The 24,630-nt window shown below is 34.9% G+C and overlaps 1 protein-coding gene and 1 pseudogene across 2 annotated transcripts; one reads left to right on the top strand and one right to left on the bottom strand.

The window, feature by feature from the left end:
• Positions 1–7,494: 7,494 nt before the first annotated feature.
• LOC146148445 (U4 spliceosomal RNA) lies at positions 7,495–7,571 on the top strand (annotated as a pseudogene).
• A 675-nt stretch (positions 7,572–8,246) lies between these two features.
• Positions 8,247–24,319, bottom strand: LOC146148444 (DNA-directed RNA polymerase, mitochondrial-like). Of its 2 annotated transcripts, XM_083388643.1 has the most exons (12): positions 24,103–24,319; positions 20,516–20,554; positions 19,164–19,349; positions 17,030–17,223; positions 15,869–16,023; positions 14,029–15,569; positions 13,790–13,938; positions 12,664–12,894; positions 11,477–11,655; positions 10,617–10,752; positions 9,987–10,243; positions 8,247–9,219 (listed from the first exon to the last, which is right to left on the bottom strand). In XM_083388643.1, the coding sequence occupies exons 1-12, from the start codon at positions 24,206–24,208 to the stop codon at positions 8,922–8,924; spliced, it is 3,471 nt and encodes a 1,156-aa protein (XP_083244769.1). In that variant the 5' UTR covers positions 24,209–24,319; the 3' UTR covers positions 8,247–8,921. The 2 variants fall into 2 exon arrangements, with proteins under 2 accessions (XP_083244769.1, XP_083244770.1); XM_083388644.1 differs by lacking the exon at positions 20,516–20,554.
• Between the last annotated feature and the right edge of the window lie 311 nt (positions 24,320–24,630).

Here is a 24,630-nt window from a genome sequence, read left to right as displayed (position 1 = left end):
CAATGATAATCCTAAACACTTTTTCTTAACGTAGATTGGGAAAAATACAAGGCATGAGCTGCACAGCCACTTTCAAAAGCTGAAGAAAATGACCCGCAGTAACCGCAGTACTGTGATGCCCTCGAATAGCTTACCAAACGGCAAGGTTAACGAAGTCTGCAAAGTGAAACAAGTTTCCATGGAAATTAAACCATCGATTGTGGTATGGAACAATGACTTTTTTAAAATTAACTGACTTCTTTGCATATTAATATTGTTTGCGGCACAATGGTTTCACTGGTTTATTACTGTTCGTTAAACTTACTTTCCCGCATTTTGTGAAGGTGGGATAATTGTTTTATTTATTGTTGGGTTTACATTATGTTTTTGGCACACGAAAATGTATAATGCATGACAGGTTTTAAATATACACTGAAAATGAAATGACTAAAGTGGCCTGTTGTTTACTAAATATACTAGGAAAGGAACGGGGTTAATTGTTTCTTTTTTTGTATTTTTTTTATAATCGAATTTCAAAACACGACGTAATAATAAAGAGAAGTGATTCCTCGCCGGGTGTCAAAGGCCAAGAACCACTGGGAAAGAGAACTCTTTAAGTACTCGAAAATAAAAAAAAAGTTGCGCCGTTTACATGAAAATGTTGTCCTCGTCAGATAACTACTCCTCCTATATACGACAATTTGCAAATAATCGATAGTGACTAAACCTCTACTTATCCCCTGATATAAGTCCAAATAGCACATAACTTCAAAAAACAAACTAACGGTGCCGAAATATGAAGATTGAGTTGATGTAACAATATTTCTCTTTGTCTGGCCGTATGACGTAAAATAATATTGGATCTAAGTTGCTTCTACAATATAGATAAACTACATAATAAGTTGTTTTTTACCAGAGAAAATCATCTAGAGATCACCACGAACCACAGATAGTAGAAGAAATTGAGAAGATCGTGTTAGAGAACGAAAAAAGCAACCAATACAAGTATATTTTAGCTTTTTTGTATAACAACACTAGGAATTTAGAGTAATAAAAACCTTTGATATGTTAAACAATTTAACGATTTTTTGTGGCGTACATAAAATAGGTATCGGTGAGCTCTGAGTATTCGTGTAAGACTTATATAACATTGGAGGACTCGATACCACCTCCTTACAAATTATGTTAATATCAAGAACAACTAGGCTACACCAGTAAAATTGTACCTTGCAAGCGTGTAGCATGTGTATCATTTTTTCGTATTTAGATTCCGCAGAGAGGAGAGCAAGGAAAGTAAAACCTCTAAAAAACGGGCAAGCAGAGTTGCTAGTTTTTTCAAGGAGAAAACTTTCAAAAAGCAACGTTCGAAGAGCTTCGCGAAAAATAATGTTTCAGTGAACACGCACTTACCGAAACCAGTAAGTTTCGCTCCTCAAGTTTCAACAAATGTATAATTATACCTAAGGCCAAATTTATACAATAGGAAAACAACGGAATAATAGACCTGTCGTCAAAAATTACTCATCTAAAGGAGGTATAGGCCTACTAATCAGTAATTTAAAAGTCCAGGATGGCGAAACTAGTCAACGTATTTAAACAAAAGATGGCGTAAACAAAAAAATATACTATTTAAAAACAGGGTAAACAAAAAATAACTGAAAAATAAACTATCGTTATACACCTTCGATACTGCTAAATTTTATGTACTGGATTAGCGCTTCCAACCTTTCACGTGTGGTGCGGTGGCTTTTTCCGTGGCTCTCAACATAGTTTTTGATATGTCGCCGTACTCGAAAAACTTAGCGGATTCGTTAAACAGCACAGGCGCTTATCATTTCTGTGTGGCAACGTTGATTATATCATAGGTCGACTAAGTACTTAGTTTTAATGCAAAATGTATATGTTTATAATTGGAAGATAAAGTATGTGAAACCCAACGTAACAACTGGAGTAACATTTAAAACAAATGCGCCTAATTATTCTCCGATGTGTTTAACAAAGAAGTCGTTTAAAAGTACGTTTATGGTATACAAAAAATAAGGCTTGATGCAATAAGTAGCTTGAGTTTACGCTCTTTATTTATTAATAGGGAAGGTGAGTGGTGGGCACTGCGAAGTCTAATTAAATTTAGGCGCACGACACAAGCTTTTAGCTAATCGAGTAAACTAGAGTGATATATTTTGAAGGTAAAGTTCCAACGTTTCTGCACAGCGACATATATTTGGTAGCCCACGGAAGTGCACCATCATGTGTTGAGCGTAAACTGTTTTTTGGCGATATTCAGCAATCGATAACGAATCTGTTAAATTAGGAAATTCTGGTTATGATTTGTTTACATTTAACCTTCCAGTAGCCTATAACAAATTTGCCACCGCTATTTGAGAGACAAACAATCCTGTATATAATTTCACAGCTTTCAAAATTTTGTTATCCAAAACTGCCAACTAACTATGCAGCAGAAAAAATCTAAATAACGAAACTATGTTTATTACTTGTTTTCATATAACGCTAGTTTGGAACGATTTTTAAATAATTGGAATATTTAAGGATTTACCACCAAACTATGTTGTACAATTAACGAAAATAAGGTGTTGGGTTTATATTTTTTTATTTGTTCCTAAAGGGTGCATTTCGCGTTACGACGTGACATTGCGACACTGAGTTTACATGGGAACACTGATAGCACTGTATAATCGCTAAAGTTGAAAATATTTATGAGAAATTAGGAAGTGAAAATTTTCTGCATATACAAATCGATTATTCATTTGTGAACAGTTAAATCATTTTGTGTCTTTATATAGAGTAAGCCTAACACTAACTCATACAAAACTTATTTTTCGTTTTACATTTGTAGATGGTGGAGCGTGAGACAAGAAAACACTTCCTTCCTAGTCAAAACACGTTTCAACTTAACCGTAACAGTAAGAAAATAGAATATAAACAAGTTTGTCTCTAAAATTATGCTTCCAATAGGCCAATGGAGGGAGGGATACAGTAGGCTAATTAATGCTGTACTTACAATACTGGCTACGAAACAGTTCCGGATAGTTTGGTGTAAACTTAATACAGTGTGCAGATACAGAACTGGTCATTCGTGTAGAGCAGTGGTTCCCTTTTTACAAAAAACGTTCAATTATAACTTTAAAAGCGTCCTACTACGAGTCAAGGTAATGCGTAAATAACATAATATTATAAATTATCTTGTGGATAACGTAAGTCTCGCATGCTTGGGTGCCTACTAATTTGTAAAATGTAAAAGAAAATATAAAATTTTGCCAACTTCCAAAAAAATACGCGACACACTTGCGAATCTCTTGAGGCTCAACATAGTGTGCCTCAACACAAAGTTGAGTATCAGTGGTGTAAAGACTATTTCAAGAAAGCAATGTACTTTCTACATACAGGCTTTAAACAGAGTTGTGCCGTTTCGCGGAATACCACAAGCAATAATTTGAAAACTTCCTATTTCTCCAGCGACGTTCCCAGTTGTAATGGGAGAGATTTCTCGTGGACGAACGCAACACATCAACACGGTAGGTATATCGCACCATTGTAATATTGTTCTCGAAATTAATTTGTACGCAAAATTAAGATCGATTTAAAACACCTTTGGCACCTTTTTTAACTCTTTACGTTACATATTTACACTGAACAATATAATAGTAGTCACTATTTCGCCATATTGCCGTTTTTCATTTAAATAACTTTTCCGAACACTCATCTAGGCCACAAACTCCTTAAACTAGATCGCTGACGCGAAAAAGTAAGATCGATTAAATCACTTTTAAGTTTTTGCTCCGTAAATAAGCGTTCGAAAAAATTATTTAGATGAAGAACGGCAAATGGATAAACATTTTGACTATCATTATATTCAGTGGTGAAAGTAAGCCGGAACGACATTCCCGTACAACATTTTTTGGTTGTGTACCCAGTCCTGATAAAAAGGTTATTTTTGACCAGACCATGTCCGTTTTTTATTAGGCCATTTTTTTAAATGTGTTTAAACTAAGATCTCAGTTGCATTATTGGTACTTAACGACGAACGATAACCTTGGGTTTCCTCAGGTTAGTTTTCTCTAGACGTCACGTTATTACGTAATTTTGTAACGTCATTTCTGAAAATTTACATGCGAAATTCATCGTTCCAGTTAGAACATTATTTTACTTTCACCCCTGATTATATTATTTAGTGAGTTTTAAATATGTAATCTAAATATTTTTTTTGCAAATGGTCGATTGAATATCGTTTGGCAGATAAATTTACCGCAAGAAAGAGGTAAAGAGTCCCAATATAGTGATATACTAGAAGAAATACCAGGCGTTGCCCATGTTAAATAGAGTTTGTTCCAATTTAGTTCTTACTGATAAAGGACTAATCTATTTCTATCGGCTATGTAAACTAAAGCGCGATAATTTGCGAAAACCTGAAATTCGCGTGGTTAAACAAAATGACACAATCTGCTGAGGGCTATTCATCACTATTGCATATTGCATTAGCCTACTGCAGCGCTTCTCAACCGGTGCGCCATGAAAGGCTGCCAGGTGCGCCGTGAGCAAATGGACAAAACTAATTTAATAAATAAAACATGTATTTTTACTTTTCTTTTAAGATTAGTTTTGATTCCGCAGTACTTTCAAGTAGAAAACACAATAAGACCTACAAGGCAACAACATCTAAATCAGATAATCTATAGCAGGGGTGCTCAAATGATTTCTGCCATGATCCACCACAGTCAAACCTGACAACATGATGATCCACCAAATGCGAATAGTAAACATATTGGACACGCTTTAATTTTATGGTGCTTTATTTATGTAAATGTGCCCTACAAAATATTGATAACTTTGTGAAAGTCAAAAGTGAAGTGAGCTACAGCACCAATATTGTTTCAGTGTGAAAAATGATGAGTTGGTGTAGACCAGGGGTCGGAAACCTTTTTCTAGTCGCGGGGCAACACCAAACTCAGAAAGATCTTTGTTGGCCGCACAAAATGTTGAGAATTGTGTTATTAAAATGTCAGAACAATTTACTGAGAGTTGTGTTATTAAAATGGTAGAAAAACTTTTAATCAGGCGGACCTCGGATGTTTTTCTTTTCACTTAAAAGTGTGTTTAATTACATTTTAGGAGGCAGTAAAATGTTGGCGCAGAGCGCGAAAAAAGGCGTTTTGTTTGGTTGAAAACTCGAGCCCAAACGTCGTCATCCATACAACTAATGAAAAGTGTAATAAAACTACTTTGAAGAAACGCGATAACTTTCATAGTTAATCTTGTTTAGTTTTTTGTTAACCTTTGCCAGTCGGGGTGCACGTGGCGAGCGTAGCGAGCGCGATTTATTTTAGGTATACCGGCATTTTCTTTTAAATTTAAATTGTTCACTCTTACGTTTAGTTAAAATAGTCAAAAAGTATTTGAAATGGACTCGTATCCAGTTTGTCAAAGAGGCGGTTGACCGAATGAATTACATTGGCTGGGCGCATCCGGCCCGCAGTTGCCGACCCCTGTTTTAGACTTCAGGTTTTACATTAGCATCGAATTAAGACTTTCTGTCGCTTACTGATATCCTCAAACGCTCACAAAGATTAGCATTTGTGAGTCTCGTTCTATGCTTGATTTTTTACAAAATTCATCAACACTGACAATTGGTATTCACATAAGACACTGTAGAAAGTTTATTTTTTCAAGACTACATTAGAAGATCCGCACAAAACGTTTAAAAGATCCGGAACCGGATTGCGATCCGCCATTTTAACATGGCCGATATATAGCCTAATACCATATAGAACTAAGACCATCGACATAATAACGCCAAATTCACAGTAATGATCACGACAGAATAAGATCTAAAATAGTCTAGATAAGACCTAAACATGTCAAATTAAGCCCAAAATTAATCGGAGTAAGACTTAAATAGACAAAACTACGCCCAAGGCTGTAGGGAAAGGGTATGGAATGATTGGGGGCACCTGTTTGGCATTGGCCGTTTGCTGTTGGCATTTGGGCGCCACTGTTTTGGCCCCGGATTTTTTGCCGCCGTTTGGGGTTATGGTCGGGTAGTTGGTGGTGCTAGGAATTGGGTTAGGGTTGAAAATATTCGAGGAATTAGTGATAGTTATGAATGGTGTTTGGGGTTAGATAAAAGGTTATATAGGCCTTATTTTGACCATTTAGGTCTGATTCCGATTTCGTCATTATTACGATTATTATAGGTTTTAGTCTTATGTACGCCTTATTCCTAACTGTCTTTTATTCCGAAGTTGATGTTGTTCTTATTTTGGTCTCAAGGCTGGAGTCTTTTTTAAGATATGCAACTATAAAGCCTATAGTAAAAAATTGCAAGCAATTTAAGAGAAATAGAGGTACACCTAAAAAATTTCGAGGTTTTTCGATAAAGGCATATCTTACACTAGCTTTGTATCTAGAAAAATTAGAACGTTAGATAATTAAGAACATGTAAACAATGACAACATTTCATTATAACTGAAATATTCGGGGCTACATTAATATTTTTTTGGACTCTTTTCCACCGTCCTAAAAGCTCTTACTAAATATTAATGTAGCCCCAAATCTTCAGTTATATTTATAAAGGTAGCAGGGTTACCGTTTCAGAAATAAAGCCATTTTTTTTCAAAGGCTTTTATTTTCTTTACCAACACTTCTTGTTAGCTAGCAGTATTTTAGAGACGTTTTTCTTGAGTTATTAAATTATTTTTTTACATTACGTTTATGTCATATTTCTAAACTAAAGTTACTTTTCTTTAAACTGCGTTTAATTTCTTTTTTTTTGGCTAGCCAAAATTAGTTTCGCAAGACGACTGAAAATGTTTTGTTAAGAAAAAAAGTACCGTATATAAAATCGTTCAAAAATGCATGGTTAGCGGATGAAAATTTTGAACCATAGATAATAAAGAAAATGCACTCTGTAAAAAAATAGGTTATGTGATTTGCACAAAGTAAATTCTGTATAAAGGACATCTTAAATGTATGTAGACCAACAGACGTTCTTGAATTCTCGTTATCAAGATCCCAAGTACATTTGTGAGCGAACGTTCGATATCTCTGCAAACGTAGGGTAAGTTTTACTTGTGATACGAGCTGCGAAGGGTGCATAGTTGTTTATCCTATTTATGCCGTACCTTTTGCCCTTTACTTGTCCACTAACTCCCTAAAGTTAACTTAAAACTCCCAACCGGTGTAGCATAACTGCTTTTAGACACTGTCCTAGCTCAGTGGTGTCCAGCCAAATATATAAATAATTGCCAATAGTTTTTTTTTTGTACTTAATTTGTTTTCGCCAGGCCTCTTTGATTGTAATTCTTGACTTAGTTAATTGGACTTGATTGTATCGCCATAGTTCAGTTCATATATCCCTCGGCAATTTCATCACAGTATAGCGCCATCCAGTGCTGATGTTTGCATTTTTTTTTTAAAATCGACCATACTGCCCAAAGTCTATGGCAATCAAGTTTTATCCGTAAAACAACCTCATATCTCCATATCATTGCGGATCATGGCGTCTTCGCGCAAAGGCGATGTCGTAGCTGATTAAGTTTATCCGAAGCGCGATTTTTGCTAGTTGAAATAAATCATTTGAAGATCTTTGGATGGGTGGATACGAGTCAAACGTAATTCAAGGCTGCAGAAGCTAATCGCACTATTTACTAAACTAAAGAACTAAACGAAAAGTTATGGTTGAACAAAGGGTTAAAAAATCCGCTGAGAAGAACAGCATCCGTTATGGACACTAATAATTTTCCATCCAGCCCAATGTGAACGGAAGAAATACGAATAAAATCAAAAACATACAACTAGTAAGAATCAAACAAATAGAGATATTAACCATGTTAAGTAACTAACTGTTAGAAACACCTTTGAACAATTGCATCGTACGAGAATACAAAAGAAAGTTACGATATTGAGACAATCATGGGAGCAAGAAAACAACACAAACTGCTGAGAATGTTAATTACCTAATCTAGGCAACACAATTCCCTCACAACGTTGCAAGCTAATTCAAATAAAAAACAACGTATAAGTTTCAAAACTCAAACAACTTAAGAAACGATACACCCACCAGTAATTTTTTCTCACACCCAAACACCAAACCGTAAACAATTTCTTCAGGCACTGGAAAGATCCTACGCTGGAACTAAAATTACCTACACAAGGATAAGAGTAAAAACTGGAAAGCCCAGCTACAGCGACACTGACTACCTTAAAAAAAAGAAAATTCGCAACAAACATAAGGAATTAAATTAACCAAGAACAGCAAGAAAACACTACACGAAAGCCACTTTCCAAACACTTCACCATAACAAAATGAAGGAACCGACGAACAAGGTCGAAAGTTGAACAACGCCATAAAAAAGTACATCAAGCCAATATGATTAAAACTAGAAAAAACAGACACCAACATAAGAAGTTACTTATTTTTAAAGACACATCCGAAGCAACACTATCGATCCAACGTTAACAAATAACCCAATACTTTCATGGACTCATTTTCGTTGTAATATTAAAAAGCGAGCCAACGTTAGTTTTGAGTTCACAATATCACATTACTTGTGTAGCCTTTGACCATTTATCGCTATTACTTCAGGGTTTCTTCGCAGCTCTACCCAAGTCTTCAAAGTGGACAAACTTTCCAAACCGCATCAAATTCTGGTGTTCATTTTGTAGAACCTGTTTACAGGTAATTATCCTTGCCGACATTCGTGTAAGAACATGTTAATTTAAAACCAATTTTTTACCAAATAGGCATGCCCTAATAATACTTAAATTTAATATTTCAGGTTTGGTTCGTGACACATCTTTTAAATGGGTCTGACCTATTGTTGATCAGCCTAATTTGTACCAGAGGCAACCAAGTAGCAAAAAGCGGTTTTATTTTTATTCGCACATAACGTATAAAAATCGAGACGAAACGTAAAAGAACAAGATTGTCAACTGAAAAAGTACACCGACTTATTAACCTCCTTAATATCGAAATCCCCGTGTTTGGGAATGCTGTCAAGGAGCTTTACGAGGTTGCCTCGCTGGCTTGGTGCGATGTAACGTTTGTCGTCTATAACGTCATGGCCTTTGGGTGGAAGGAAATTGCTTAAATGTTCGGCGAGTCTTTGCAGAATGGGTTGCGAGTGTAATGAAACAAATTGCTCACGACAGATCACGTTCATGCGATCGATGTTACATGCATGGGTCCAGTAGCAGTCGTGAACAGAGCTGAACTTCACACCGGCGCTGAAGAAGTTCACAAAAAAAAAAAACACAATTAAAGGAAACCCAATGGTGTTTGCCACAAAACCACGACTTTTTATGGAATACATTTTTGAATGACAACTATTTCGTTTTAATCGTGTGTCACATGTAATGTTTAGGCTTATTGTACTGATTATCGGATAAAAGCGATGGCCTAATTTAAATCGGCATTTCAGTCTTTGCGATATATGGCTTTTTCTCAAAATAGTCTAATAACCAGCCACATACAGATATTCTAAACAAAAAGTACCGCGATACGATATTAAATGACTGCATTACTATGCCTAAACAAACAAAAAGTGGAATTCTATATAAAAAAGACTTTTTAAAGGAAATTCGTAGCGTAACATATAACCTTAGGCAGCATACATAATAAATTCAAAAAAAATTAAAAACCATAGGGCTTTTCATACTTTTCAATCAACAAATCAATTTATAAACTTGCAACGCTGTCAAAGACTTTGTTGCAACGCTGTTGCGTGAGTACCACAAGGACCTATAAAATCGCGAGGATCAATTTCGCTTGGGGTTAAAGTTGTTGTAAGGGTTAGAGATGGGGTTATCGGTTATGGTTGGCATTACAGCACTGACGATCCTTGCGATCCTGTATATTTTAGATGTACCCCAGTGATTGTATTAAAGCCGGTAAAAAACGAGCAGGGATTTATCCTCAAACGGGAAACTGTTTTTAGGTCAGACAGAGGTACTACTCTAAGATCAATAAAACAGCTTTGGGGAGGAACAGTCACCTGTAACAGTGGAGTGCGGTTAGCATCATGTGGGTCGAATCGAGCGAGTGAACAAAGTTGGGCGCAAACGCGTTACGCTGCTTCATCACGTTGGGCGTGCGAGTCGGTTCTGCATAGTTGACTTTTTGAACGCTAGAAACCAGTCGGTAGCTGTCGTTAACATAGTAGGGCTGCTTCACGTGGATGCCGAGTGGGGTGATCCACTCCATAGAGTGATTTCCATTAGTTAGGCAGTCGGATAGGGCGGTGAGCCATCTCTGTATACAAGTCGTATGTCAATATACCTGTTTAACGTCCGTAAAGGATTACGCCGACGGCCTTTTGGAAAGTTTAAGATCTCAAAGTTAGTTGGTTGTAATGTTAGGGTTATAACAAAATAAGAAAATTACATACATTAACAATTCAAAATAAGAAAAGGATTTTATTAGACGCGTGGTGTGGCCTGAAAACGAGTTTAATATATCGAAACGCATGCCCCAACACGCTTTCTATCTTAATATATGGCGCAAAACTCAAGGATTAAACAGTAATAAATTAAATATAAAGTGAAATTGTTTTTTGGGGACATTTATTTTCCCATGTAAAAATACATTTTAATTTACCTATTAAAAATAATGTAAGTACTAAAACCTGTATGCAAGTTGCACTGGTAAACATGGAAGAGAGACTGTCAAATAAGACATTCACGAGATAAAGAGATGCTGTAAGTTGTGTTTGTACTGGAATATCCTCAATTTGCTTGCGGATCTGTTGACTCGCCCCATACCTGGAAAGGCAAAAAATGTATGCAATTTTTTTGTAATATTTAAGTGAAAAATTTTAAATTTTATGAAAAATAGTTAATTAAACTTAAAACTTGCAACAGGAAACGTCATTTAATAAGTGTAACATAACATTTACAAGTTGAAAATTTTAGACCTTTGTCTAAAAGTTTTACGAAATTAATTTTAATAAATCTAGTATCGGGCAACGTGCTTCATTTTATTCAACGCGTTACGTCTACTTGTAAATTAAAGTTTCCAAATAAACGCACATTTTAACTGAACTGTAGCGAACTTTTACGCAGTCAGCACAAAGCGTATGTAACCACTGGTTCAAGTAATGAACCAAGTCTGTTTCCAAAAAACAGGGCAGTTATGTATTACTGGTGAAGCAATATATTTACCCTGTTTAAAGACATGTCGATTAAGATATAGCAGGCCCTAATATTGCGTTATATTACGCTTGGTGTACTGTTCGTTTACCCGCGTATAAGTAAATTGTTTTCACTAAACTATTCATTAGCAAAGTACGTTACTATAATTGGATACTAATAGGCCATAGGGGGTATGGACGGTTGTCAATTTGTAAAGATTGTGTTCTCTGTACAAATGTAAAATCGATGGTTTAAGTAAGTTTCTATGGGGAATTTAGTTTTACATTACTGCTAGGGGTCTAAGGCATAAAAATGGTTGAGAACGGCCAACCTATATTGTACATTATGGTTTTACCTTGTAACACCGTACACAGTAGTCATTACTGTTTGTTTGACCAACTTGCGATTAATCAATCCCTCCAAGTCTTTCGCAATTTGAAGGCCATTCTTTGCATCTTTAACTCTTTTCCTTTCAACGTCCTTTGCTACTGTGGCATAAACGTCTTGTGGCGCAGCAGAGGGCGAAAGGTTAACCTTAACAAATTTTGTTAAAAACTTAATCTAAAGTCTAATATCTATTATCTATTTTGAACAGTTTTTTTTGTTTTGTGGTTACAAGACAAATGGCGGAGACCGCGCAAGCGCAGTAGGCAAATAGCAGGAATCAACCAAGAGTTAAAATAAAATCTTTAACCAGACAGGGGCGGCAAACTTCATCCTAAGTGAGCTTTTATTGCATATGTGTGAATAACTGGTTCTGTAGAACGTTGAAATGTACGTAGATAAGCGTAGAGTTTTGAAAGTATATAATTTTCAAGTTCTTAATATCAGCAATCACAGGCTTGACCGCCACTCGCCACAAAATATGAAATTTACGATAAAAATGGTATTATATAATTTATTTTGAACATTGTACAGGTCAAATAAAGCTTCTAGACGAATCGTGTAAGTGTTTACTTTGAATTTAACATCCATTTTCAACCATTTATAAAGAAATAACATCAAATTTGTTCCACATTTCCTTATTTACAAGAGGAAGTATGGGGTCAATCCATCCACGCCACTTTTAGACACAACACACAATTAGCGACATTTTGTTTAGGGAAAACAGAGCCTGTTTTACAATGAAGGCAACACATTTTTAATCACCACAAAATTAAAAAAACATAGCATAGAACTAAAAATACGAACGTGACCAAAAATAAAAAGTGTAGTGAGCATTAAATCTGCTGTGGCTTGTGGCTTGATTAAAAATTAGACCTCGCTCGATTTCGTCTTTCTTGTTTAAAATGACATAAAGTTAGATTGATTATTGTCCCGAATCAGCACTTTTATTAATGTAGCTAAAACAGGTCACAGTTTTTTCTCTTGTAATTGATTTATTATTACACCAGTCATTCGTTTGAAATAAATATTTAAGGAAATAAAGTTTATATATTGGAAAACGTAGATATATTAAACAAGCCTTATTTTTTAGTTTTTTAATTTACCGTATTTTTTAAGTTGTTCTACAAAGGTAAACTGTCAATAAGATTTGTGTACCTGTTTAGACCCAATAGAGTCTCTGCCAAGGGCAGCATAATGCTGCAAGCCGTTGCATGAGCCATCCTGGTGTATAGGCAGATAACTGATAAACTTGGTAGGTTCCGACGACCGAAGTGCATTGGTCAACTCAATGCATGTTGCCAATGTTTGCCAAGGCTCATCAGAAGTTTTCCACCAGCCTCTTCCAGTAAGTGGGTTGTCAGCTGAATCAAAAATTTCTTCAAGCATCTGATAGAAATAAATTCCACATTAAAACAAACGAGCCTGTTTGTTAGTTGCTTGTTAAAATTACCCAAAGTAAAAAAAAATTAAAACAAATATTTTAAACAAACCAAAAGTTTATTAAAGTGGTAAGTTTTGATATTGATCGAAATATATTTCAGTGCTTTACAAGAAATAAAACCTTCACATAAAAAGAATGTTATTTGAAAAATCCGCACGCTTTTGTAGAATCTGTACAACTGGTTTAGGGCAGTGGTCGGCAAACTGTGGGGCGCGGCTCTCAGCATGGTTCAGGCCCATGTGCCAAATATGGGTTTTAAGAACCATTATTTTATAACGTAACTTTGACATTATAATGCCTCCAACTTAAAACAAAAAATCCGCAACTGTTTTCGTAGTGGTTTTGTGTAGTAGGCCTTTAATAGCTCTGAAAAGAATAGTTTGGGCCACGACAAACAAGGTTTGCCTACCACTGGGTTAAAGCATGATTAAATTTTAAAAATAAGTTAAAAAAAGGTAAACATATTCAGCAATAGGACATTAAAAGAATTTCCAATGTTATTAATATTTTATTATACATTATAACATAGTCATAAGGGTCGTCGCGCTACTAACACAGGCTTAAGGGGGCGCAAGTTGAGATACAACTATGATGCCAATGCTTGCCACATTCTGTTAGTACAACAACTTCACATTGAAACTAATTACATGTACCATTTGGTGTTATGACAGGTATCATAGGGCTTAAACCTGTCTAATAAGATATAAGCACTGAGAAAAAAATTAAAATAGTGTTGTTATTAAAATAATCTTGGAAAATGGGAAGAGGTGGATGAATTCTGATAAAAAAGGTCTTGTTGACGCTTGTTAAAATAAGATAATGTACACAACTACTCCTTACTTCATCTGCATATTGAAGTCTAACTTGATTACTTTCGTGCTTTTTGAAGCCAGTTAAATTAATTAAATGGATTTTTAACCATTCCAATCCACGATCACCCAATTCACGACCATCAGCAAACCGAAATAGAGCACGATTTGAATCTGCACCTATTAACACACATTTTTTCAAGTAAAGTTCTAATGTTAAGTTATAACCATAAAAGGGTTTAAAAGTATTTCTTTAAATTAAACACTTACCCATGTAATTTAAATGTTTTGAAATTGGATAAACACGTCCCCGAAAGTCTAAATTGTGTGGAAACCAAATTATTTTATCTCTGTAGTAGTTTGCAATTGACAGTTTGTAGAGAGCATCACAGTGCAAAGAATGCATTTCTGCAGATTTCTTTTTTGCGTAGTAAATTTCCTGAAATTTGACTTTACGCTCATCTGGCGACAAATCTTTAATCCCAGCCAAACTTGGGGGTGAGGGACATTCCTCAGCAGGTGGGGGGATTTCCAAAGATTCATCCCCTTTGGCAAGGAAAACTTTTAACTGCAGGTCCAAAATATTTTTGTTAATTTTCCACGCCACAGAACTAATAACATTAAGAGCATCAAAAACAGGTGAAATTTGGTATGCATCAAGATGTGTGCTGGAAGGATCAGTGCGATCAAGCTCTTCAGTTCTGACAAAATCATTTGGAGACAATAAGCAGCCTCCTTGCAGAGTGCTTATCCAAGGAATAGGGGGGGCAACCATTGGCAAAATCGATGTTTCAAACCTGAAACTTTGAGATGTTTCATTAACAAGCTGCACAAAAAGAGGATGCGGAATCGTAATGCCACACATTCTTTTTCCCCAGATTGTATATGTGTTATAAACCACCGGTATACTTGAAATAAAAGCAGAAGGAACAGAGTTAATTCTGCCAATTGAAAATGTAGTTGAAGAAATTAAAATTTCTAGCAATCGAATACCAATCATAAAGCACCACAAACCATGCCAGGGTAAAATACTTGGCCTAGCTTTCCATTTTCCCATTTTGTCTTCTAATTCATTCCATAAAACACGGGGTGATTTAGATGTGTCTTTTAAGTAAATATTTATATATTCAGAGTACAGTTTGTGCAGCCTCACATCAGTTTCAGTTTCAAGAAGATTCTGAACAAAATATTTTGTGTACACAGCTTGTCCTAGTTTACGGATTGTCATAGAAGTTCTTTCTCCAGATTTTGGTATTGTCAGCAAGTGGTCAATAATTACATGAACATAAACATCATCAGGTAAAATGCATAAAAATGGGTAAGTACCTCTTCGGTTACTTAACCAAAGAACTTCTTCTTCATCTTTTTTGGCCCGAAAAGCTTTTATTAAAGTTGGAAACCAAGATTTTTTTAACTTTTCAATGGTCTCCTGTTTGCCCTGTTCACCAGCAGTTACACCACTTATAGGTGCAAGGATATTGGGCACTTTCACAGACCCTAAAAGATCCTGAGTAATTTGTTCTTGAAATGCATGTTCTAAAGTTTTCTCTGTAAGAATTTGGGGCATAGCAGCATTAGATTGTTTTGTTTCACCAAACAATCTGTTTGTGACAGAGGCAGTGCAATCATTTTTTGACAGCAAGTCAATTCTTCCAAGTCTATCCTCATTGTCTTCATATATATGCCTAATCTCTTTCAGAAGGTTAAATATTTTTTCATCACCTTTAAAATAAGACATGCATATATCAATTGGAAATTGCGATTTAAAGTCATTGTAAATCACCCTCAATGATTGATTATCCTCTTTAAATCTAATAAAAGAAAAAGAAAAAGTATAAAAAAATTGCTTAAGGTTGTCGTTTATTGTAAATCAAAATGTAGTTATAAAAAATTAAAATTTGGGACCCAAGTTTTTAAATTTTGACCGAACATGTGAATTTTGGCAAAATTTTAATTTTTTTTAATCAAAAAATAATTGCCCTAATTATCACCAAATTAAATTTCCATCCTAAAAAAACACAATTTTTTTTTATTTCTGCATGATATGACAATTAAAAATAAAACCAAAACTTGAGGTTTTAATTGTACTTTGGCTGTCCTATTAACATACTTGTGTAAAGCTGCAATCATGCATCCATAAGAGATACTGGTGAGCTTTACTTTGGAATGCATTATTTTTTGCATTACGTTTTGAATCTCCAAAACAGGTTTATGTTGAGTGTTTTCAGAGAGATCAACAATACCACGGAAATATAATTCAATTGTCTAAAAGTAAAATATGAGTACATTAAACTTTTGTTTCATGTTAATCTGGGTGACCAACAGAAATTTGGTGAAACAATAAGTCCTTTTTTAAAAAACACAATATTTAATTGAAAAAAAAATCCAGTAGTATTTTTGGAAATAACATGTTTTCATAGCAACACTCAAAGCAAGGTTAAAGTTCCATCATTTTTAGTGTCTTAGTTTAAAAAACAGCAACAATGTAAGCAAACTGCCAATTAGTGTCCTGCTTAGGGTTCATTCAAGATGTACATTTAGAGTTTTTTTTAGCTAATGACGAGCCAAACAGTTTCCAAATTATTTTTGTAAGCTAAGTACGAAAAAAAAGTTTCCAAATTATTATTTTTCAAGTTACTTATGAACAAAAAAAGTGTCAAAAGTTGTTGTTTAGGGCGAATGCTTGAACAAAATGGGACCATGATATTACTTAATTCAAGTTACATGTGCACAAAATTTGTCCTATCCCCTATTTTTTTGTGTTTGACAATTTCTTAGAATTCGCCAGTTTACCTGATATCAATATCAATTTTTTATATACCTGGGATACAGTATTAATTGAACTTAAAATTGAAATTACATCAGTTTATCTACCTATTTAAACATACAACCCTTGTTTTGCACATTAACATAGACTATAAACCAAACACTATGCCGGATAAGTCAGCCACAATTATAATAGCAAACGTCAAATTTACGATTTGAAAAATTGGCTTATTTATTTGTTTTTAAGAAAAAGTCATTAAATATTTTATAGGTAATATCGGAAAATATAACAGCCCAAAATGAAACTAATATATTAGTAGAAGTGGATTTGATAGAAAGTAGAAGTTGTTGAGCAGTCTTCTCAATACAATTCATCATGTAAAGTTTAAGATAGCTCAATAATAAAAATTACCTAGATAGTATTGACTTATAAGCCACTTTCAATGCACACAACAAACAATAAGCTTTCTGTTTTTTTTGTTTTTTTTACAGTAGTTTTACTAACTTTTTCATTTATGGAGGGGGCAAAATCTTCCAAACATTTTTCAATTATGCATGTTGCTTCAGTAATAAGGTCAGCTTGAATACATGCTTCCACATAGTTGTACAAAAAAGAAAAGGATTGATTGATCTTCTCTAAATACTTTGGTTGTTTTTTGTTGTAACGTATTTTGTCTCGTTGAGTGTTATCCCCCGAAACTAAAAACAAAATATAAGAATGTTATATCATTATTTCTAAAATTTTAGTTTGACATGTGGCTGTATTTAATTTACATAAATAAAGTCATGTTTACTGACAATATATTATTGAACAAACATATCACTTATTGTAAAACCTTTGAAATGGTAAAAACAAATTTTGCTCAGTTGAACATTATTGTACATAACATAAAAACAGTTAAAAGAACTTTTGGAAGCAGAAAAAAAATATTTGTGAGTAATTAAGCATATCCTTTTGAAATTTTTTTCAGATAATTATTTTATCCAACTTTGGTTCAATGTTATACCAAATCTTGGTTCAATGTTATACACAACTTCATGAGACCAACATTTGGTATACGCGAACCAGCAGGCCTGGTTTATCGCATAAGGTTAAGCTCAAATTTCATTTCTGCTTCAGACAGTGGTGTCTTCAATTTAAACTAATATTGAACAGTATTTGCTGTGTCCTTATTAGTGTTGATATGTAATTATCCCATTTCCTATTTCGAGAAAACGCTGAGACTTAATTTTTTTTTGGGTATTGTTTAAAGTGAGCAGCTAAAAAAGAGTCGCGGAACAACTGACTTCATGCTGTGTTCCCCTGTAGAGCAAGGCAACAAGCTTGTAAAAATGGATAACCGCTTGCTGCTGTAAACACTGCTACTTCCTGACTCTTATTTGTCCTTTCAAATGAACTTTCCACATGGAACTTTCCAACACCCGCACCAAAGCGTACAGATCCTGCAAAGCCAAATCCAGCAACTTTTTAAGGAGACTTTTTTTGTGGTACTTTTAGGGAGATTTTTTTGTGGATGCCTTGTAAGATGTGGGGTGCGAGCCTTAAAAGCGAATGCTGCAAATTGCACAACCTGACATTGAAAGGTGACTATGCGACTATGCGCTTGGTTTTAGATATGACAGCCAATAATACCTTGCCACCATGTATTTCCCTCCTTGCCCCCTTTTTTTGACTGTAAAAGTTGATATTTTTGACAGTTTAAAGAACATTTACTTCTCAAATAGAATGCAACAAAGCAAATAACTTAAATGTTGAATAATTAATGACGCAAAGGATAGCCTTTAAACCTTGTGTAGCAATGAACGCTTGAATGTCACCTAGTGGTGCACATTTTTTTGTCACCTCTTGACCTCTTCTTTCTTTTGTCCCTCTTTTTATCCCCTTTCCCGCCCTCGGATAAGAAGACTGTTGCCCAGTTTACCATAGTTACCTTTTATTTCATTATTTTACTATACAACAAACTTATAGTTTTGGAGTTCTTGCATTCATTCTTCCTAAAGACTAAATTACCAAAAAATGTGTCCAGATTTTAAAGTGTTTGTCACCCCTGCATTAAACTTAAAATGAACCAGTTTAATAGTTAACTTCAAAGAAGAGGTTAAACATACCATATTTGAATTCGGCCCCTATACAAACGTCACAGACTTATTGCTTCCTCTGGATCTGCCCCTGTTAAAGCTTTCCTGGCATCTTTTCCTCTCTAAAATGTATCCCTACAATTTTGCAAAAAACTAATTGATGATTCTACATTCCCATTTTGGTTTCTACATTCCCATTTTGGTTGATATTATCTTAAAAGAGACAAGCTAGAACTCCTAGTCATGCCCAAACCAACAATCACTGACGGATAAAACAACAGGTTTAAGAAGACAAAACAAATTAGTTATGGAATTTAAGAGACTGACAGCACAATAATACTTAAACACAGGTATTTCAATATTTTTCAGTGTATACTTTCCAGCAAACATTAGCATATGACATTTTTCACTATTTAAACAAAAGTTTAGTAGCTATTAATAGAGTTTTTTTTTAACTTGAAAGGCCAATTCAATTCACAGACAAATACTCTTAAAAATTGGTGACAACCCTGTAAACCAATACAAAAAATATCATTAATAAAAAAATATATATCATTAACCTGGTTCTGCAAATGATTTCTCCCAATCGTCCATTGTAGCATGTTGATTAAATGATGATTTGTCATTTTTTGACCAATGCTGCTCTTGCAAAGAACAGTCTCCTTGAAGTGGCGTGTTTTGAGTGAAAGATGCAATAGGTTTAATATTTGGTGCAGAAGTTGAAGTATGAACACGATTGATGGAACCTTAATAAATCATAAAAAATAGGATATTTTATACATTAATAAAATACATTTTCTCAAGTGAAATGTTTGTCAAACATAATAAATATGCTAAATTGCATATAATATTGTGCAGTTGGTGCCATTACACATCTAGATAACACTGTCAACAACATTTCATTTTTTTCTAAACAAGGAGTTAAGTATTTATCTTAGATGTATTTTTCGCGTTCATTTTGAATATATCTTTAGTTTTTCTCTAGCACATCACATTTTTGATATCGTTCAATTTAAATTTTCTGAAAAAACAACACATTGAAAACAACCCACAGCTGTGATACATGGTCCTTAAAAACAGCTGACATATAAATTTTTTATACACCGAACTCCGGTCATTTTTTAATTATTTACGTATTTTTTATTATTTACCCCTTTCTAAAATCCTTAGTGACAGAATTCATAGCTTAAAATGTTGTTTTTGTTTTTCACTAACTTAGCCAAGGTTCTCTGGAAAAAACTTCAAGTCAGAGTGCAGAAAATGCATTTTGAGTGACATGAATAACAACCATCAACATGCAAACCGGAGTAGATCATAAACACCTACCAGAAAATAGTTCAATTTGCATATTTTTTAAGTTAGCACACAGTCACTAAATGGTAGTCAAGCGCTCAATTCCACCTTTTTACAACGTGCATCCTTAATTATATGGGCCGAAAATTTATTTTCGGGACACATCTTGTTTTTGCTCAAATTATATGGGCCGAAAATTTATTTTCGGGACATATCTTGTTTTTGCTCGAATACTTTTATGGTTTTTTTGGTTTGTTTCAGACGTTTTTTTGTCCAGAGTTTTACAGGAAAACTATAATTTGGAGAGACTTCAAACGACCATACAAGATGGGGGTGTATATGTAGATGAGCCTTTAAGGGTTTAGAAGTCTATTTACCTAGGGGCCTTAAGCTGAGGGTACAAATTGCAAACAAAATATGACGTCATCGCAAAATTGGTTTTAGCTCTGTACTCCAACCTAGCGGTAGCAATATTTCCCAAAAAGGATATGGTTAAAACTAAACCGGCAGACTGTCTCGCGTTACGCGACAAAGGGGCACTGTTAAATCAGCGAAACAGTTTCCGCCAAGGGAGTACATTCTGCTTTGAAACGACAGACACAAGTATGTCAATACTTACAGCCGAAACCTAAACATCTTCCCTGCCATCGGCTGTTATCTGCAATTACGAAAACTGCATTATGTTTTTATAAGCCTATAGATTTGTGTATTTTTATTCATTAATGCATTAGGCAAACCACAATATAACCCATTCTTTGAAATGTATCATGTTACTCTAAAAACCCGTACTACGGTATGTAGTAGCTACGGTATGTTATGGATTCTACACCAAAAGCTAACATTGTATAACGTTGTGGCCCGAGTATGATTTAGCTCGTTTTAATGGAATCGTTGTGCAATTCTAAAAGATTTACAAAAGTAAACTTTGTATCTCATGCAGCTCTTTGTAAAAAACTTGTCTATTTTGGTTTAAATGTTTAAAAAACGATTCTCAATTGAAAAATTATTTTTTCAAATTTAATGTCACAATAATATGTCAATTGCAGTCTTAGGATTTTAGGAAAATCATTTTTAAAACAAAAATACAATTTATTAGTGTCCGGCAGGGCTGCGGAGTCGGTTAAAAACAACCAGAGTCAGACTCCGGCCAAAAAAATACACCCGAGTCCGACTCCCGCTCCGACTCTACAGCCTGTCTTTTACCCATTTACGCAACTAAATTAAGGTGGATTTTCTGCAATCCACTCAAATTGGTGTCATAATTGATCCACCCGCATTATATGGTTTAAACATATTTCACCATTTGCTATTACACTTTTACAACTTACATTTTTCCGACCTTAAAAGTTAAAAAAATTGATACTCACATGCGCACGTCGGACTCGGGACTTGGGTAGTCTTATGCGGTCTTACTAGAGTCCCGAGTCCGACTCCGGCAAAACAAACCGACTCCGCCGAGTCCCGAGTCCGACTCCGCAGCCCTGGTTTAAGGGGCATAAAATGGCCGGAAACGTCATAACGTTTTAAACTTTAAGAAACTTGCTGTTGTCACGCGAAACAGACCGCAAACAAGTGGTTAAGTTAAGTGTTTTTGCGCAAAAATTTTTTTTTAATTGTTTTTACCATGTTCATTGTTCTTATTTAAAAACGGATTTTGTTAATTGTGCCTCAAAAGTTTTGAGGGTCTATAATCTGGTACTCATAAAGTTAACCTTTAAAAATTTACATATTCGGCTTTCATCTTTAAAATTCATGTTTATTATGTAATTTTGGTTTATAGGTTTAAAATTATGAGCGGGTCCTATTTTTTCGCAATAAAATAGTGTGACGTTAAGTTATTTGAAGCTCTCTACGCCACACGTTGGAAAGTTTGGCCTTCAGCCGCGGTCACAGCCGCGCATTTTATAGAAAATGTGTTCAGCCGCGCAAACCTGACTCAAGCAAACGCGCAAAACTTCAGCCGCGCAAACGTCTGTATGGAACTAAATTACCTAAAAATGAGTAATACTACTAAAATATAAATACGGGCTTTAACTAACTTTACTATTTACGAGAAGTATATTAACGTAACAGAAACGTTAGTATGGCTCCTGTTGTACTGACGTCACATTTATTCACTCATTACTTGTGTATGACCAAAAAAAAAAAATGTGTCACCTTAAATCAGGCCTGCACAACTAAAATGTACAAGGGCCACAACAAGCACAATAAAAATTGGCGGGCCGCATACTGAAGTTGCATAACATATTTAAACGCTAGTCTATAAGACGTATAGAATATAATGCATCATATAGAATACCCTGCGAAACGCTAAAAACGCACAGTTCGGCGTTTTGGTCACGCATCAGTGGACAACGGTCATGTGTTTAGTGACCCCAAATTAGGCAATATCGAGTAATATTGCACATTAAATGCTACACAATCCAACTTTTTAAATATTTAGCTGCGCCCGCACACCAACCAAAAATTGCTCAGTGCTTCAAGCATTCCATGAACGCTGTAAACCTGTAAGTTTATTATTATATCGCAACTTACAACGTTCGGTAGCCTGGTGGTTTATTTTCAGCCGCGCAAGTTCAAGTCGAAATTTTATTTTCAGCCGCGCATTTTTTCAGCTGCAAAACATCTCCCCCGCGCAATATCCAAAGTTTCCAATCTGGTCTACGCCTACCTAGCAACAGTAATATCTAGCAATATATCTCCCTTTTGTAGTGTTCGCCAATATGCTATTTATGTAAATCAAACCGCTAGTAAACTATAAAAATGATACTACGAATCACATGTTTGTTTTTCAGGCCTAAACAACCCAATAATCGGGTGCTTTTGTGGGAAATTAATACAAAAAGTTAATTTGAGTTTAGAAAAAAAAGATGATGAAGAAGGTTGTAGATTTTTGTGATTTTGGCCCAAGGGTTGGGGTAGCATTTTTTGATGGGCGTTTGAAAAAAAAATTCAAGAATATTGTTTTATTAATGAAATATTTACTCCCGGGTGGAGAATGTTAGTTTTGTTTATCGTTTATCTTTGGTTTCGGGGGAATCAAACATAATTTTTTAATGGATTGCATTTTTTTTATTAATAGGGGGGAAATAAGTTTTTTTTTATTTGGTTTGGGGGGGGGGGGGGGGGGGGGGTTAAATCAATAGGCATTTTTATTTTGTAAAAATATTTGCATCTACGTCAGAAGTGAAGGTAGAAAATTTTCGGCCCATATTTATTTTTGCTTGCAGAAACAAGAAGAGAAAGTGCAACTTAATGTAAAGCGTAAAACGAATAAACCAAAGTACAATACGTAATACTACAAAAACTAACCTGGTAGAGAACTCTATTTATAATGACCCAATTATTGAATCACCCATGAAAATAATGCCCAGAAAAATACCCCATGACGAAATATACAACAACCGCACCCCCGTCTAGTTTTACTAATATTTTGGCGCATCAAGATTTTTTTTCATGCCAAAAGTGACATGAAACTTGATTTTTCACGACACGCCAAATGATTTAACGCGCATGTTATATAACCTTAAAAAAGAGAAACTATTACATCACAACATTAACATTATTATTACATCATTAACACTAGCGCTAACCTAACGGTTGCAAACATTTCCATTTTGTGTCACAAATTAGCGTCTTAACTGTTGTATCCTTAGTTGTTTACAACTAACCGTTTGTATTATGTCACAATGCCCTAAAATTTGACACGACTGCGTTAAAGCAGGGCATTCTACTTTAAAAGTAAGCAAATGTGTTTTTGTGCGGCTGAAAAACGAAGTTAAAAGTGAATCTGATCATTAACACTTCTGCCTTCTAGGTATCGGCTGAAAAGCGTTGAAGTGTATTCCAAAATAACGGGCACAGTATTGTGTTCATGGCAGTTTTTTAGCAGGGTTAGGCTCTTAGGCAGGGTTACCATATAGGGCTTATTTTTAACTGCAGTGTCTTAGAAAAATAATAAGCTTTCTGCTATATTGCTTCTTATAAAGCCCTTGATGTTTGATATCTAGTTACTATGGCAACTACTAAAAGAAAACTGTTTGTATAGTGGTTGGTTTGGTGTTAACCAAAAGACAGATTTGTCCTCTATGAAGTAATCTGGTTATAGATGACACTACCTAAAACAACTTCGTTATATACAAAGCTTGGTGTAGCTAAACTTTCAGCAAAAATTGCGATGTTTTTGCTTAATCCTAAAGTTACAACCTTTGGGATGTTGAAGTGGAGTTTTTCCTGATGGCGAGCATCGATTTTGAACAACAGATTTTGCACGTACCGACGTCAATTGTCTTGGAAGTCGGACAAATAACATGCTTTTATTTAAAAAGATTACATAACATTATGCACAATCAATAAGTAATCACTTAGTAGATTTTTCAATATTTAACACGTGTTTTGGTGTTGTCTAGCACTTCTAGCTGCTTCTAGGTTAATGACATTGAGCCCTACAGACCGTGACGATATGGTCGTGCTCAGGCAATTGACAGACATAGAATACTAACAAACTCAAAAGTTAAGACTTTAGGACAAATCTTATTGTGTGAGTCTTCCATGCTTACGCTGTTGCGTAAAATCTCATAATTCAAATTCATCTTATTGATTTAAAGAACTGAAGGCAAAAACTCGTAGAAACTAGCCTTGTCGTTTACTGACTATTAGATAGTAGTAGCAAGTACAACGATAAAATAATCTGATGAACTTGTGGCACCCACATTAAAGTTCTGCGGTACACGG

The sequence above is a fragment of the Ascidiella aspersa genome, chromosome 4, assembly GCF_963924565.1.
Source record: "Ascidiella aspersa chromosome 4, kaAscAspe10.2, whole genome shotgun sequence".
NCBI lineage: Eukaryota > Metazoa > Chordata > Ascidiacea > Phlebobranchia > Ascidiidae > Ascidiella > Ascidiella aspersa.
Note: the sequence above shows the minus strand (reverse complement) of the source record. Positions and strands in the feature narration are given on the sequence as shown.